Genomic DNA, 17097 nt, shown 5'->3' with positions numbered 1-17097 from the left:
TAAGGGTGCATTAAAGTGAAAAAGATCCAATTTATGGACACAGTTTGATTAGTTGTTTCAGCTGAGTGAAATAAAGATGCGCCTTCTATGTCAGACACAACACTAACCAGATTAACTATTTGTTAATAAATATTGTGTAAAAACTACCCCTAGCTAAAAACATTTAAAATCAAACAAAAATAGAGTGATGTTTGGTATTGTCATTAATGCCCAGCTACATAATGCACATTGTTTGTCCACACATGAAGCGTGAACCAGCCCCGTGGATCCATTTCTATCTATTTGAGCAGCTCAGTTTGTTGGCAAAAGCATGCCTAATCAGTTACTAAATTCAACAGCAAATCCGAGCTCTCTAATGCGTGACACTATTAAAAAACCTCATAACCGGAGTTGTAATGTAACAGTTTGTCCTGACTGTGAACTAACTTAAAAGCAGCAGCAGCAGCAGCAGCGACTCGGTTTATAGTTTAGTGAGTGTTCAAGGCACTTATATTTTTAAAGTGAGGAAACAGCTCTTGTCCACTTCTGCCATCAATTTCCCAAATTATTGCCGGGAAGTTAGCGAACCCACAGCTCCCTGTGCCAAGAACAACCTGTGTGCGACTGCTGCTGCTGCCTGATGAATGTCCAGAAATAAATACTCACCAGTGAAGAATGTACAGAGGATATTTTAAACGTTATTTTTACATCTAAGAGTGTAAAGCATGAAAATGTCGGATACAAACTAAGCTCCAAGGCTGGGGTTATATGTAGCCTCGTTCTTCACTTCAACAGGATGGAACAGAGATGACCTTATCCATCGTGTTTACAAACTACACAAACAGCTTGTTCCACGTTCTGCACCCGGAGTAAAAATACCAGCAGACAGTTTCTCCTTTACTGGTGCTCTACACGCAGTCCACCACCGAGCTGTCGTCCTCCTCGGCCCCCCACTCCCCAAACCTCATCTGAGGGGACGGAGCTGCCGGGTGGAGGTTGTTAATGTCGTCCATGCCGTCTGGGTCCGTGTCGTCGCTGGCGCCCAACCCCATGTGACCGCCTTCCTCCCGGTGCGTGCGGATGTGTTTCCGCAGCGCCGCGGGCTCCTTGAAGCTGCGGTTGCAGAAGGGGCAGCAGCACGGTCTCTCTCCGGTGTGGATCAGCTGGTGGTGTTTAAGGTGCTGCAGGCGGCTCAGGCGCTTCCCGCAGATGGCGCACACGTACGGTTTCTCTCCCGTGTGCGTGCGTCTGTGCTTGCGCAAACCGTCCAGGTGGCGGAAGCAGTTCCCACACTCGGAGCAAGAGTACGGCTTCTCGCCCGTGTGTATGCGCAGGTGGGTTTTCAGGGCGCCTGACTCGCGGAAGCGGCGGCCACAGACTCCACACGGGTACGGCTTCTCTCCTGTGTGGATGCGGATGTGCTTCTTCAGGCTGGAGATCAGCCGGAAAGTCTTTCCACACTCTAAGCAGTGGTGAGGACGGTCTCCGGAGGGCTCCCCTACCGTGTCAGAGGCCGAAGGTCCCGCAGAGTCCTCCGCTCTGCCCGGTGAAACACTGTCCACTCTCACGGCTCCAGAACTCCTCGCCAACTGTTTCTGTCCATCAAGTCCGCCCTGCTGCAAGGCACCGCTGCATTCCCGCACAGGTCTTTGGTGACGCAGCGGGTGAGTAAAGGGCCGCTGGGAACCTCCCTCCCCCTCCACCTGGACGTAGCCAAGGTCTCCGTCCCCGACTCTGTTGTCATTACGCAACCCAGGCTCCTTCCTGCTGGGCTGACCAGAGCCTGAAGCAGGTCCCTGCTCCTCTTTAACCTCAAACCTGGCCGCCCCACCTGGTCCTTGAGACTGTCTGTCATCTAAGGACAAAACAAATAGAGATGGTTAATGGAGAAGCATTTCTTTACTAAAGCGGATACATCACGCTCTTTCTCAGGTTCATACTTGTATTCTGGGTTTAATGTTACCAATACAACTTTATTTTTCTCACAGTGTCTTTTTAAATGTCATGACCTCACTCTGTTTGAAACTTCCATGTCCCAGTCTGCTTTGATTGGCTTGCAACAAAAATGTGCGAAACAGCGAGGATGAATATGGAGGTAAAGCTGGAGTCATTATAACATTAATATCATAACAGGATAATTATATTGTTAAGGATTTTGGTTAATACTGCCATCATAACACTTTTATGTTCCCACTCTTGAGGGGAAGAAAAGATAACATTTTTAGACACAGCTTCATCAGTTGTTTCAGCGGGAAATGAAGATCCCATACAATGTTTTTTGATCATGCTCAACACTAACCTCACTGACTATTTGTTTAAGTTAATAAATAATGTGGAAGCCAAATTTGACTTTTTGAATCCTGTTTCTGATCTCAACATCACACAAAAACTCACTGGGTTGTCTTATTTTACAGGTTGTGGGTCAGGTGGCACTCCAAAATCAAAAACTTTGTTGACCTCTGAACCTCAAACTTATGTTTTCTTTACAAGCTCGCCAAAAATACAGTTTATCATAGAACGAAACTGTAAAAAGTAGGCTTCATCGCAGAAATTTTTACTTTTGGGCAATCTTTGAACAGATCATTTTCAAGTTATGAAAGTTTCCGTTAGAAAAAGGAACCAAAATTAAGCATAAAATGTGATATTTTCGCAAATATTATTTTATTCTGCATCTCTCATTGAAAATGTGACGAAAAATAAACTTTTTGGAATAACTAGATTCTGTTAAAAACATTAAATTCTGCTCCTGAGCAACACTGTGAAGCCATGATTAATTCTGCTGAGATGAACGGTCACGTGACAAATATTTACTGAAAATCTGTTTACACAGAGCAGAGAGGAGAGGACAGGAGAGGTTGCAAAAATGCAAATAATAGGTATGTATAGGTAAGTTCAATAGGTATAGCATGTGGGGATCCAAGTTGTTTTTCAATATTCATTAAACATTTTATTCCAATGTTTAAAAAAAATATCAGAGGAATTCAACTTTCTATTTCTATGATTTATGTCATAACTGTGTTATTCTGCACAAAAGACATTTTAAAATAGGTCCCACCATGATTGTGCTGATTCCACAGAGCTGCAGGACTTTTGTATTGCAGTGAAATACAAGGACACAGAGAGTAAAATGTAAAAAGAAACACAGTACATATTCTATATTTACCTGGTCTGCTGGAATCGGAGCACATGTGAGATGCGTTAGAAGTAAAGGAGTCCAGAGCGTGGTTAGTCACAGATCCATCTGGCTGGATTGAAAGCTGGCACATCTTGTAGTCATCTCTTGGCTCAAAGCCGTGAAGCGAGTCATCCACGGAGCCGCCGAGACCCAGGTCCACCCCGGCCCCGTTCACATTCCGCGCGTTCTGGTGGTCCCGGTCCAAGCCTGATGTCATTGAAGCCATTGAAGACAGCGATGGTGCGAAAACGGACTGACTGATGGCCTGAGGGCCCGTGTATGAGATCTGGAGCTGGTCTATGAGCTTCTGGGCGCTGCACAGACACTCCTGCAGAGTCTTCAGCTCCCTCTCGGACACCTCCAGACGCACTTTGAGCCTCTCGTTCTCCTGCTCCTTGTGCAGCAGCTCTTGTTGAGTCTCGTTGAGCACAAGCACCACCTCGCCCAGCAGAGTGTCCACCGCGGCGGACATGGCAGTCTGGATGGTCGGGGCGAGGCGTGATTTTAGCGACGTGACAGTCATGCCGCCCTGCGGAGCTCCGTATCCAGCCTTGTCCCCCTTCCGATCGTAGCAGGAGGACTCCACGCCGCTCCTCTCCGGGATGTTAATGATACTTTGTTTACGGTTTCCACTGTTTGAAGGAGAGGAGTCCATGCTACCAGCATAGCCTGTCCTCCTGGAAGTCATGGTTTTAATGTCGCTTTTAATTCAGTTCGCTAATAAGCTATGCTAACCTCAAAACACCCCCAAAATCTTAACGAGCTGGATTAGTTGTGAGAGTTTTGTTGCTGGGATATAAGAGTGACAGGTCAAGTGGCATCGATAACATCTACTTCATTAGCTGTTTAATTACCGTGGCTGATAAAAACACTGTAAACTCTGAGACTCTTCGCTGGGCCTGCCTCCGCTAGCTAACATTAGCCCGCTAGCTTTAAAAACTAACAGTCGGCCAGAGACGCACTTCTGCACTTACGCAGACTCTGCAAGAAAAACGTGCAAATGCTCTTTAACGGCGCAATTCAAGTCCGTAAATTATTGTTCAGAGACTTTGATAGCATGGCCCTCCGCAGCGACTCACCCATATCCAGCTCCTGTCTGCAGGAACTACTGTAAGCTGAGGCCCGTCGCACAGTTATGACCTCACTAAAGAAGCACTGATGGTTCTCTGTGCCCTACGTGTGGACTGGAAGGAAGTTTAACCCTATTTTTCCTGATCCATTCACATTTTACTCACCGTGGCCATGTATTTTACTGCAGTCATGCACCTCTATGGAATCAGCACAGTCATGGCTAGAAGTGGGACCAACTTAAAATAACAAAGTTATTATGACATACATCATAGATAACATAGAAAACATGCAAGTTAAATGTATCTGATATATATATATATATATATATATATATATATATATATATATAATTTATATGAACACTTTTCCAAGTGTCCACAAGTGTAATGAAAATTGGAAAAACAAACAAACTATGGACACCACATGCTTTATATATTATTTATATTTATTTATATATTATTATTATTATTATTACTATTTTTTCTCTCCTCTCTGCTCTGTGTAAACAGATTTTACGTGAATATTTTTCATGTGACCGTTCGTTTCAGCAAAATCAATCATGGCTTCATACTGTTGCTGAGGAGCAGAATTTAAGGTTTTTTAACAGGATATAGTTATTCCAAACAGTTTATTTTTGGCAATGTTTCATATATAATGAAGTGATTTTGACAGATATATCACCATTTTAAATTAAATTAATAATAAAATTGTGCTAAATTGTGTCCTTTTGTTTTGCAATCAAGAGAAAATCAATCAAAGTGGTACTTTATTCATTCAAAATGTATTATATGTTTTTGAAAATGAACGTCATGCATTTTTTATTTTATTCTTTAACATTAGGACTATCTGCAGCATTTTGAGTTTTGTTGCTTGTCTGATCAAATATATATATACACACACACACACACACACACACACACACACACACATATAGTTGTGTGTCCGTGTGTGTGTGTGTGTGTGTGCGTGTATATATGTATATATATATATAACAAAACTATATACAAAACTATATAGTTTTGTTATATATATATACACACACATACACACACACAGACACACACACACACACACACACACACACACACACACACACACACACACACATATATAGTTTTGTATATAGTTTTGTTATATATATATATATATATATATGTATATGTAGAGAGAGAGAGAGAGAGAGAGAGAGAGCGAGAGAGAGCGATCTATATGTAATAAAGACGGAATAAATAAAGTCTTGTTTTATCGCTTAATATTTGGCAGCCTACAAGTTCAAATTCAGGGCTGAAAGTGACCCAAACTTCTTGGCATCGCAGCAGCCATTTGCGGAGAAAAAAAACTGAAGTCCCCGTTTTTCAATCTAAAATTATACTTCCAGGCTTTATAAACCTAAAGTACCCGCAGGTCATGGACCTCTCCGGGGTCAAAGAGACTCTGAAACTGGAAGATAGCAGTTTGTCCCACAGTAACAGTCTGCTGCTGCGGGATGCTCTGGATCCGGATCATGAACTTTCTGATGGTTCGCAGATGAATCATGAAGGAATTCATCATGAAGACTAATTAATGTCACCCACACCCAATTGTGTAACTGAAAAAACACAGACCCCGCCTGGCTATTTGCTTGATACACCCTTGTTCATTTTTTTTGGTCCAGTGATATTATTTTAGGCTCTAGGAGGCACTGTAGACTGCTTTAGGCTGTCATGCTGAGGTAAGATAAGATCTTCCTTTGGAAAGACTCCTAACACTAACACACCTAATCACTCTGGCATTAAAGTGCATGCTTTAATCATTATTCGCTATTTATTTGTCCAGAAACATGTAGCAAATCATGAAACAATGCAGTTTACGGGAAACTGCCTGCAGAATTCATTACAACATGATCAAAAAAGTGTTGCATTGCCTCATTCCTGCAGCTGGATCTTTAAAAAATGACATGGAAATTTAAAAATGAACTAAGTAAAGAAACAATTAGGTAATTGTTAGTTTTATGGATCACATAAAGGGAACCAGTGTTGGTCAAAGCTTGTTGTTTTCCCCCCTAGCCAGTTGAAAAATCACAATAATTGATTTTACATGATTATTAATTGATGGAATTTGCAATAAATAACTTGCCGCTATTAAATCTTACCATGCATGTTGGCTAAATCAAACACTATAGATATTTAATAATACAATAACAAGACCTTGTTTTCATTTGATCTGCTAAAATAAAAATAATTTGATCCATACGCATTCATTTCTGATGAATAAAGCAGACCCATCCCAGCCTCGAAGTGGCTGCGGGGAGAGTGACGTGATCCATGGCAGAGAGGGGCATTGTGGGGTTATGTAAGAAACCATCTAACAGTTACCATCTGCTCGTATTAGTGTCACTTCCAGAGTCACATCAGAAATATTTCGTACTCTCTAACTCGCTCATGCTGCCTGACACAGCCTCGTTGTTCTGAGGAACTTATTAAGAAGTCTGTGTGTCCGACTCACTTTACCATAAACATGAAGTATGACATAAGGCAAAGAATCCATACATGTTTCTCAATCTTAGATTCAAATATAATACATGAATATATATATTGCACATTACATAAACAAACCCTAATGCAAATATATGCATCTTCTTCACACTTACACACCCACACTCTCTACCATATGACACAGAAAGAAAATAAAGAAAATGTACAGTTAAATAAAATATAAGATAAGATACTATAAGATAGAATAACAGCAAATGGGGTAGTACAATGACTAAAGGCATCAGTAAAAATGTAAGATATAATATAGAAGAATAAACAGACAAAGACAAAGAAGGACAAAGTGACAAAGTAACTAAACAATAAAAAGGAAAATATAATAAGGAGACAGACTATAGAAATATACATAGAAATACCGTAATGGTGTAAAAAAAAAAAAAAAAGTATTTAATCATTTTTCTTGGATAAAAAGTAGTTATTGATGATGTCATATCGGTCAACATGCTGCATGTTCCTGCAGAATTACAGAAAGAAGAAAAGCAATATATTTACATACTGTAGCAGGAATTATGACTCATACAAACGTTTAAGATTTTAGACGTTTTGTTAGAGCTGACAGTTCTTCTGGTGCAGAACAATACCAGCTAATTGTGGCCAATCTTTTGCTTACCAAGCTAAAAAATCAGAGTGGAGACGTGAGCGTAAAGCTGAATAAAAAAAAAAAAGCCCCCATTGTCACATTTACAAAACATCTTGTTCAGTTCTTTTCCTCCCTGGAAGTGCTGAGTGGGGTTTTCTTGTTGTGATGTTGCTGGTATCTCAAATATTTTACCCTCAGTTGTTCGGTTACCTTTTATTTTAACAGCATCATTTCAGTTCGGTCAGAAAAGTACCCGCGTGGCAATTTGATACATCGGCCTGCAAATCATTCCTTGACAAGTCCAGTCAGGTTGATTTCCGGCCTTCTGGTGAACAGCTGCACAACATGTTCAGTTCTTTCACTTTTGCTAAGTTGGAGGTTGAGTCACACATTTTATTCAGTGGTGGAAAAGGATTCAGACTCCTAACATAAGTAAAAACACTAATACAACACTGTGTTCAAAACTTTATGAAGTAAAAGTACAAAAGTATCAGCATCAAAATGTACTTAAAAGTAAAAGTACTCATTATGCAGAATGGCCCCACTCAGATTGTTTTATATATTCCACATATATAATTAGACTATTTGGATTGATGCACTGTTTTAATTTTGTAAAGAAAGGGCTCATTTTGACTACCTAATATACTGTTTTAAGATTATATTTATTATTTATTCTAATTATACGTCTAATTACTTTAAATTGATCATGTTTTCATGTAAAATCTTGACCTGAAAGTACAACACTTGCATCTAAATGTAGTGGAGTAGAAGTATAAAGTTACATAACATGGACATACTCAAGTCAAGTGGAAGTACCTCAAAAGTGTATTTAAGTAAAGTACTTGAGTAAATGTACTAGGATTACTTACCGGTAGTTACATTCCACCACTGCTGGAGAGTAAAATCAGTGTGCTGTGGGTTTGAAAGAAAGTTTATACTTCTGTTTTTCAGGAGAAACTAAGCTCACATTTAAGCCATTTGTTTATTCCCTGTGCATTGTATTAATGTATTTATATAAGGAGCATTTTAATTTAGTAGATAGGGCTCATTTTAAATACTTAATATACTGTTATGAGGTTAAATTTATAATAAAAAAAATGTATATTGATTTTAAATGTATCAGTGTATCATGAAAAGAACCTAAAGCTAAATGTAGTGGAGTAAAAAGTACAATATTTGCCCCAAAATGAGGTGGAGTAGAAGCATAAAGTTACATAAAATAAAAATACTCAAGTACAGGGACCTCAAAATTATACTTATGTAGGGTACTTGAGTAAATGTACTTAGTTAGATTTATTTAGGTGAGAGGTTAGGGTGTGGAGAAGATGGGACATGCTGTCTGCCATATGTTAGGATGACAAATACCAATGAACACCCTGACGCAGAGATTTCCCGACCCTATTAACGCTCCCTCAGCCCTAAAAGGAAAACAAGAGCTCATTAACAAGTGAGACACGCTCCTAGGAACCTGCACGTCGTGAAGGAATGCAACAGAATTCTTTGTGGTTCAATTCACCAGGAAATTAGGTAGCAGTGATGTAACTAATAGCAGACTGTAGTAATACCACAGCACGCTCACTCCCTCAGTCAGTCAGTCACATTGCTAAACCGTTAGGACGGAGGTGGAGCTGGTGCAGAAGGGTCGGGAATGAAGGGGGGGGCTGAGGGAGGGCAGAAAGAAGGAGGTGATTGTTCAGGAGAAGGGGAGCATATAAAGAAGGAGAGAGGAAGCAAGTGGAGGAAAGACGAGGAGAAAAGGAGCTCAATCACACTTTGAGGAGGATTACAAACTTCTGCAAGCAACAGGTATGTAGAAATCTTTCACATTCTCTTATAAAAAGCAGTGGCAAAAACAGTCTCTGTTTCCACTGCAGTAAAAATAGGCTTTTTTTAGATTTATGAATGAGCTTTATTGTTATCTCCCTGTGCACGTCCATGACACAGCACATTTCAGGTATTCAGGATTGTGTGGATTTTTGTGGAAATCCTACAAGCAGCTTTCAGTGGAACTGGATCCAGCTGAGAGGTCTGCGCTGAATCATGGGTGTGTAGGGATTTTTGGACCTGTTGTGCAATACCGCCTGGAATGCTGAATTAGTGTGAAGTGTCTGCAAAGCTTTACAAAGTGAGGATTATTCCAAGCAGCTCTGTATACAAGGCCATAAATCATCGACAAACATGCCACAGAATTAAACATTTCGACTGTTTAAGTGGCCACAGTTTGCTGTCATTTGCTTACTAGAGAGCAGTGGTGGAAAGAAGTGTTCAGATCCCTTACTTCAGTAAAAGTACTTATACCACACCGTGAAATTACTTCACTACAAGTTAAAGTCCTCCATTCAAAAGTATCGGCAGCAAAATGTACTTAAAGTATCAAAAGAAAAAGTACTTATTCTGCAGAATGGATTCACTCATATTGTTTTATAAATTCTAAATATATTATCAGATTATTTGTATTGAGACATTTATACAAGCAGTGTTTAACTTTAGCAAAGATAAGGCTCATTTTACCTGCTTAATTTACTGTTATAAGGTTTAATCACTTTTGATATATCATGTTTTTATGTTAAATCTTGACATGAAAGTACAATATTTGCATCTAAATGTAATGAAGTAGAAGTAAAAAGTTACATAAAATGGACATAATGAAGTTAAGTACACAGTACAGTACTACTAAATGTGCTTAGTTACATCCCACCACTGCTGGAGAGAAAAAGCAGTGTGCTCTGGGTTTGAAAGAAAGTTTATACTTCTGTTTTTCAGGAGAAACTCAGCTCGCATTTAAGCCATTTATTTCATTCCCTGTGCAGCCATAGAGTCTGTAAAAGACACAGCATCAGGGGAGGAATAACTGTGTGTCCTCATTCAGCCGCTTTCATGCAAGAAAAAACAAAAAGTGTTTCTCTGGATGTACATATGGCTGGAACCCAAGGGGCTAATAGTTACTATTCCTATGCAAAAAACAGATTTTCCAACTAACTGATGGAATTTTGCTCTCTATGATCTACAGACAGCGATATGGCTGCCAGCAGGGACCGTGCTATCCCCATGATGATCGTTTGCCTGGTTCTCATCAGAGGCTCCCAATCTGCAGGGAAGATTCCCATGAGACATCTGACCGAGGCCTTGGTGCTCAACACAGGAGATTATGACGACTATACTGCCACGGTGCCCAGTGTAGTGACTACACATAGGGGGACCAAAGAGCGATGTGATTACGATCCCTGTCGTGAGAATCAGGTCCCCTGTGCTAATCTATCACTCTCCACCCACTGCTTGTGTCCTGGCTCCACTTTGCATAATCAGGTTCCAGATGCTCCACAGCTGAAGTCAGTGTCCTGGAACGGGACGGAGGTTGTAGTTCAGTGGTGTGCACCTTATTCACATGTTACACGTTATGTTGTGACAGTAGGGGGGGAAGAGAGGCGGACGTTCAGGGAGGACCAGAGGAGCGGTGGAGTGGGTGAAGTGGAGCACATCACAGAGGTTTGTGTGTTTGCAGTGAATGATGCTGGAGATAAAGAGTCCTGTTTGATGTACCAGCCCAGGGCCAGCAGCCTGCCTCTGACAGCAGGACTCATCGGAGGAGCTCTGGGCTTCCTGTTGCTCCTCTTGCTGGCCGTCCTGCTCTGTCGGCACAGGAGGCAAAGGAAGCAGGAGGCCAGCATCTCTATGCACAACGCAGTGGAGACACAGTGAACTGAAATTAAGACTCACTAAGAGGTTTTCTGCACAAACTGTCTTCTTCAACATGCAGGACAAAACTGGGTTCGTCATTGCCCAGGGAGTTGGAAAGTTCTTTGGCTTTTATTTTGAAAACCCCTCAGTGGCGTGCAAAAGGAGGTTCCCACGTCGATGATTTGAAAGCCAGCTGCAGGAAAAATATTGCTTTTATTCACCACGGTTTCTGAACATTTAAAAGAGAAGACAAGATTGGGACAAGACACATAATATGCATATGGTGTGCTTTTTTTTTTTTGCATCGCAAAATCAGCTGTTTGGAGGACAGCTCTCAAGACTGCAAGGATATTATCAGCATGTTGTCCCAGAGGTGGGACCAAGCCATAAGTATCCTTTACCAAGTCCTAGCATTCTAGCCCCTATCACAACCTGTAAGACATAAACTTTGAGTTGCTTAATGCATTCTTCACTAAATGCAATGCAGACAATACTTGAAATTTACAAAAATCATGATTTCTTCCTTTAATTTGTATTTATTAATTAAAACATTTATTAAAAAGATGAACTGAATAATAAAAAAAGTAGTGCTTACACTGACATAGCATAGCAGTTTCAAAGCATATACAGTAGCATGACTCGGGGGGTATCAAGTATTTTCAAGTTAAAAGTCCAAGTAGAGTCACAAGTCATTGGTGAAAAGTGAGTTAAAGTTACAACTTAAGTTGTAAAATTTGGGACTTGAGTGGAAAATTTAATGTAGCTCATTAGTTAAATGAGAACGAAAAATACCAGTACTATAATTTAAGTATTTTCTTTTTCCCTGATTCCAGGGAATTTAATATGTTGGTTCATTCCTCAATAAAACACTCCAGCACAATGAGCTTTTCAGCTTTGTATTAATGCATTTGTCTTGTAATCCAATGAATGCTTACCAGGTTTATTTAGCTGAGTAAATAGCAAAATCTTCTGAGGTTTTCTGAAGAATTTAAGGCATGACACTTCAGACAAAGACTACATTTTTGAGATTTCGGACTATTTCCCAACCAAAGAAAACATTACAAAATTCACATTTAGGTGTGAAGGAAAAATTATCCTTCACTTTGTCTAGTTGCCTCTGTATATATCTCCTTCATTCACCAAATGTTAGCATTAGATAGTGCCTATCACCTGAAGTGTGAATCATATTGTCAGCATACATGATTTGTGGAGGTCAAATGATGAATACAAGATGTTTTGAAATACAATAGAGACAAAAACTAGAGACAACAGCTGAGGGGTTAAAAGGTTAAAATGCTTTTGAATCATTTTCTTGCAGTTAAGAATAATTTAATTAAAGATTAGTAAGCTGTTGTTGACATGTCAAAACATGTTGTGTTCAGAGGAGAAAAGACTGTGTGCAGTGATGCTTCTTTGAAACTCTCTGTGAGAGTTTTTCATTGAATATATTTAATTAAAGAGTGAATGGATTTATTATAATTGTAAGGAGTGAAAGTGAATAATGTGCTGTATCATGTTTTGTATTTATGGTTTGTTGCCGTAGACCTTGTACATGTTAAGAGTTTGATTTGACAGGTTTCTTTAAACTTATATAAGTTTGGAGAAACAAACAATAAAGCGCATAAAACAAGACTATTTAAACTGAAACTACTGCATATGTATTTTAACCATCTGAACTGCAAGCTGTTTCAGGGCGATTTACATTTTACTCTCTGTGGCTTTGAATTTTACCTCCTGCAGCTCCATGGAATCAGCACAATCATGTCTAGAAATGGAAACAACTCAAAAATGTCTTTTGTGCAGAATAAAAAAAGAAAAAAAAATGCAAGTGGAATTTCTTTGCTAAATTATTATTTTTTAAAATTTGAAATAAAATGGAATTTATATATACGGTACAACACGTTTCAGTGTCATGAATATTGGAAAAATTGTGCTTATACATACACACACACACACACACACACACACACACACACACACACATATATATATATATATATATATATATATATATATATACCTCTCCTGTCCTCTCCTCTCTGCTCTGTGTAAACAGATTTGTCATGCGACTGTTCATCTCAGCAGAATCAATCATGACTTCACAGTGTCGCTAAGGAGCAGAATTTAATGTTTTCAACAGGATCTAGTTATCACAAATGGTTTATTTTAAATGGAACACGCAGAATTAAATTTTTACAGAAATATCACAATTTAAGCTTCATTTTGGTTACTTTAACAGAAACTTTTGTAACCTATGATCTGTTCAAGGACTGTTGGAAAGTTCAAATTTCAACGATAATGCCTGTTTTTAATGTTAAATCCAGCCAGCGGGATGGGTTTAAATGGTTAAATTTATACAAGTTTGGAGAAACAAACTAAAGTCTAAAAAGCACACAGAACACGACTGACTGCTCAGACTGAAACTATACTGCATCTGTATTTTAAAGGTCTGACCTCTCAAGTAAAACATTTACTTAGTTGCTAAAATATAATACCAGCTTTGGGATGGGTGTGTTTTTTCCATCTGTGTGTCTGTCGGAAGTTGTGTCAGCGTGCTGCATGAGCACAAGTGTTCAGCGCTGTTTTTCCAGCTGTCATACAATAGCCCTTTCAGCGGATATAGATTTTGTGAAGCTTGTCTCATATTCCAGCTGAGACTTCCAGTCAAGCAGCACTGAACTGGTGAGAAGCTTCAGGCTTCTTCTTTCTTTTTGCCATGATGAAAAAGAGAAGAAAGTCCAATATTTAAATCCCCCCCCCCCCCCCCCCACCCCCCAGTTTATCTCATGTTCAAGCCTCCATCTGCATGTCTCGCAGCCATGTTATAATTCCTTTCTGCTCTGGCTGCTGCTGCCACAGAGTTGTTCCACTGCTCCTGGCGTCTTTCTTATTCCAACTGCACTGCACAACTTACATCGCACTGAGCTGCATGGAAGTCATCTAACATCTGTAATTTGGAGACACAACAGATTGTTCATTTCAGTCGCTGAAATTGCCTCAAGATGTTGCTTTTATGACAGACATTCAGGCTGAGTGCAGTCGCTCTCAAACTGGGAGGGATATCTTGACATGAATGGGCCAGTGTGAGACGCAAAACATGGGTGTACAATATCATGTGGCCGCAGCAGCAGTGGCCTGTTTTTAACAGCAGAGCAGTGCTGGGCAGAACATGTACTTATGCATCTTATTTTGAAATAAATGTGGTTTGCCTTTTTTAGACTTTTTAGAAACTGATTTTGAATGTTCATTTAAAAAATAAAATCTACCTATGTGTGATATGTAGATTTTAGTTTTTAAATGAACATTCAAAATCAGTTTCTAAAAAGTCTAAAAACGTTAAAAACATCTCAATGAGCCGGCTGGTATCCAGTCATACTCTCTGCCTCTGCAGCTGCCCTCAGAGTTGAAATGTTCCTGATTTCTTCTGAGATCATAAGAATGTAGAGACCAGAGATGGATAATCTCGATATATAAGACATAAAAGTTGCATGAATTAAACCCCCTTTTTCTCTTCAAAAGAGCCTCATTATATGCTGGTATGGAAGCAAAAAATGGACGTAAAATTTGAATTTTAAATGTAACTTCAGACCTGAACAATGACGTTTGAATCCAATTATATGTGTAGCATTTTAATATTTATCTATCTATATTTATGTGGTTGGTTTCTCCCCTCTGAAACCCAAGCCATTTTGCTTTCCCAAGTGCCCACAAGTGTCATGAATATTAGAAAAACTAGGGTCTCCAAATGCTATACATATTAAACTATTTGCATTTTTACAGCCTCTCCTGTCCTCTCCTCTCTGCTCTGTGTAAACAGACTTTCAGTGAATATTTGTCACATGACCGTTCGTCTCAGCAGAATCAATCATGGCTTCACAGTGTTGCTGAGGAGCAGAATTTAATGTTTTTAACAGGATCTAGTTATTCCATATATCTTTTTTTTTTTAACAACATTTAAATGAGACATGTAGAACAAAGGGATTTTGACAGAAATATCACAATTTTAAGCCTTCTTTTGATCATTTTTTCTAATGGAAACTAATGGAACCTAAGATCTATTGAAGGACTGTTGGAAAAAGTTCAAATTACGACAATAATGCCTGTTTTTACGGTTTCTTCCTAAGACAAACGGTTCTTTTTTTGCTATCTGTTAAAGAAACATATGATTCAGAGGGATGAAGAAGACACACAGACTAAAAAATGATCTGTTAATCATTTTCTGATGATGATTGTGTGGAACGACCCTGCTGAGGTTTTCAGTGTGATGTGCAGAATGTGTGCAGGGGAAATGACAAACAAAGAGGAAACAGAAACAGATCATAATGAATCTCACATATAACGTGAATTCTTTGTAACTGCGGGCAGAATTTACAACAAGGTCAGCAGCAGCAGGGACGTGCTTTGTGTACAGGACAGTCATGTTGAATCACTGCTATCTCATTCAGCAAACGCAGTGACTCATGTTACTTTTCTGGTAAAGAGATCAAACATAAAACAGTGAATCTCTGCCTCTACCTGCTACCTCATTTTTTTTTTCTTTAAAACTATGATTAACAGTGACGATACACTTTGCTTGTGTAAGCTGAGAATTTGTTTAGTCTTTGAGCTTCTGCTTTACATGATTTTGTGAAGTTCTGGATTCTCCCCCTGCAGGTGTTGCATCATGTTATGATGCTAATGATGATTAAACTGACACAAGTCGAGAAATGACTCACCTAATTAGCTCTATAAATACGCAAATGTCAACAAAGTCACTAAGCAGACTAGACATTTTTAAGGGGCATTAAGTAATCCAGGATTTTCCTCAGTATCCAAGGCAATTTTCCAAATAAAGACAAAAGCACCTTTTCCAGAGCTCCATGTTCATGCCCCGAGGCGTGGAGAACAACAGTCACCTTATTGCCCTCTGCTGGTCACATTCAATCCTGAGCAAAGAGGTCTGGCTGCACTAAAGGGCAGAAATAAAACAAAATCAGGAAGAAAATGAAATTATATTCGGCTCAAAGAAATGCAAAGTTTTACTGCAACATGACACAAAACAGATGTCAACAGTGGTCAAATCACCTGCACTCAAAAAGAAACTAAAACACATCATAAACTGGGGTTTGGAGTTCATAATTCATTATTTTAATACAATTTTTGGTTATGCAACAACCCTTTATTGTCAGTTACAAGAAGGAACAAGAAACACATTATAAAAAGTGCATTATACTATTGTAATTAACACATGGTTGCCATGGTCGGGGATTGAACCACCAACCCTCCGATCAATAGATAACCACTCTACCAAATGAGTCGCTCACATAGATATATGTATATATGTATGAACTATTAAAAAATAAAATAAATAATAATAATAAAATCAAATGTATTATTATTATTATTATTATTATTATTATTATTATTATTATTATCATTATTATTATTATTATTATTATTATTATTATTTTAAAGCAGCCCTATTAGCAGTAAGATCATTACATCATCATCATCATTATTATTATTATTATTATTATTATTATTATTATTATTGTTATTATTATTATTATTATCCATCATTCATCATTCACCCTCCAGGAAATTGAAAAAATTAAAAATTAAAATTTCCAAAATTTAAAAAATAATAAAAATGCATAATTTATAATTTCAGGGTTAAGAGGAACCTCTTTAGTTAGATCCAGCAGCTTTCTGTAGAAACTGATTATCTGCAAGCAATTCCATGAAAGATGCTTTTAAGCTGTATCATGGGAAATGAAGAGACTAAAAGTCTGCTTTGATTTTGATAATTTCTTTAAACTGGAATATCCCAACAAAAATTAATCGTGTTTGATAGGGAAGAAGTGGGTCAGAAATATATTTAAGCCATTAAATGATTTAAATACAACCAGCAGTAACTTTAAATCAGGTCTATAACTGACAACTGGTGGACTCGGAGAGCTTTCTTACAGTCTTGCTGAAATCTCTGAGAGCTTTCTTCAAGAAGCCATTACAGTCGTCCATTCTACTTGAGATGACGGCATGAATTAGTCACTCTACATCCTGTTTTGACATGTATCTGCAAAGTCACGCTACATGTTTAAGTT

At 38.7% G+C, this 17097-nt stretch overlaps 2 protein-coding genes across 2 annotated transcripts; one reads left to right on the top strand and one right to left on the bottom strand.

Annotated features, from left to right (window-relative positions):
• Nucleotides 1-657: 657 nt before the first annotated feature.
• si:ch1073-224n8.1 (zinc finger protein 70) lies at nt 658-4281 on the bottom strand. The gene is made up of 2 exons (XM_059352194.1): nt 3143-4281; nt 658-1834 (listed from the first exon to the last, which is right to left on the bottom strand). The coding sequence occupies exons 1-2, from the start codon at nt 3840-3842 to the stop codon at nt 888-890; spliced, it is 1647 nt and encodes a 548-aa protein (XP_059208177.1). The 5' UTR covers nt 3843-4281; the 3' UTR covers nt 658-887.
• Nucleotides 4282-9051: 4770 nt separating this feature from the next.
• LOC131986245 (LRRN4 C-terminal-like protein) lies at nt 9052-11035 on the top strand. Its single transcript, XM_059351099.1, has 2 exons — nt 9052-9142; nt 10347-11035. Exon 2 carries the CDS (start codon nt 10355-10357, stop codon nt 11033-11035), a length of 681 nt encoding a protein of 226 aa, XP_059207082.1. The 5' UTR covers nt 9052-9142; nt 10347-10354.
• The last annotated feature ends 6062 nt before the right edge of the window (nt 11036-17097 follow it).

This window comes from Centropristis striata, chromosome 15, assembly GCF_030273125.1.
Source record: "Centropristis striata isolate RG_2023a ecotype Rhode Island chromosome 15, C.striata_1.0, whole genome shotgun sequence".
NCBI lineage: Eukaryota > Metazoa > Chordata > Actinopteri > Perciformes > Serranidae > Centropristis > Centropristis striata.
The sequence above is the reverse complement of the archived record's forward strand: the minus strand, read 5'-3'. Positions and strand labels throughout refer to the sequence as shown.

Excerpts from the sequence above, each read along its gene's own strand:
- si:ch1073-224n8.1 (XM_059352194.1), bottom strand. The coding sequence starts at position 3,842 with ATGACTTCCAGGAGGACAGGCTATGCTGGTAGCATGGACTCCTCTCCT. Across the intron at positions 1,835-3,142 it reads CTCCGATTCCAGCAGACCAG|ATGACAGACAGTCTCAAGGA; the intron begins GTAAATATAGAA and ends TTTTGTCCTTAG.
- LOC131986245 (XM_059351099.1), top strand. The coding sequence starts at position 10,355 with ATGGCTGCCAGCAGGGACCGTGCTATCCCCATGATGATCGTTTGCCTG.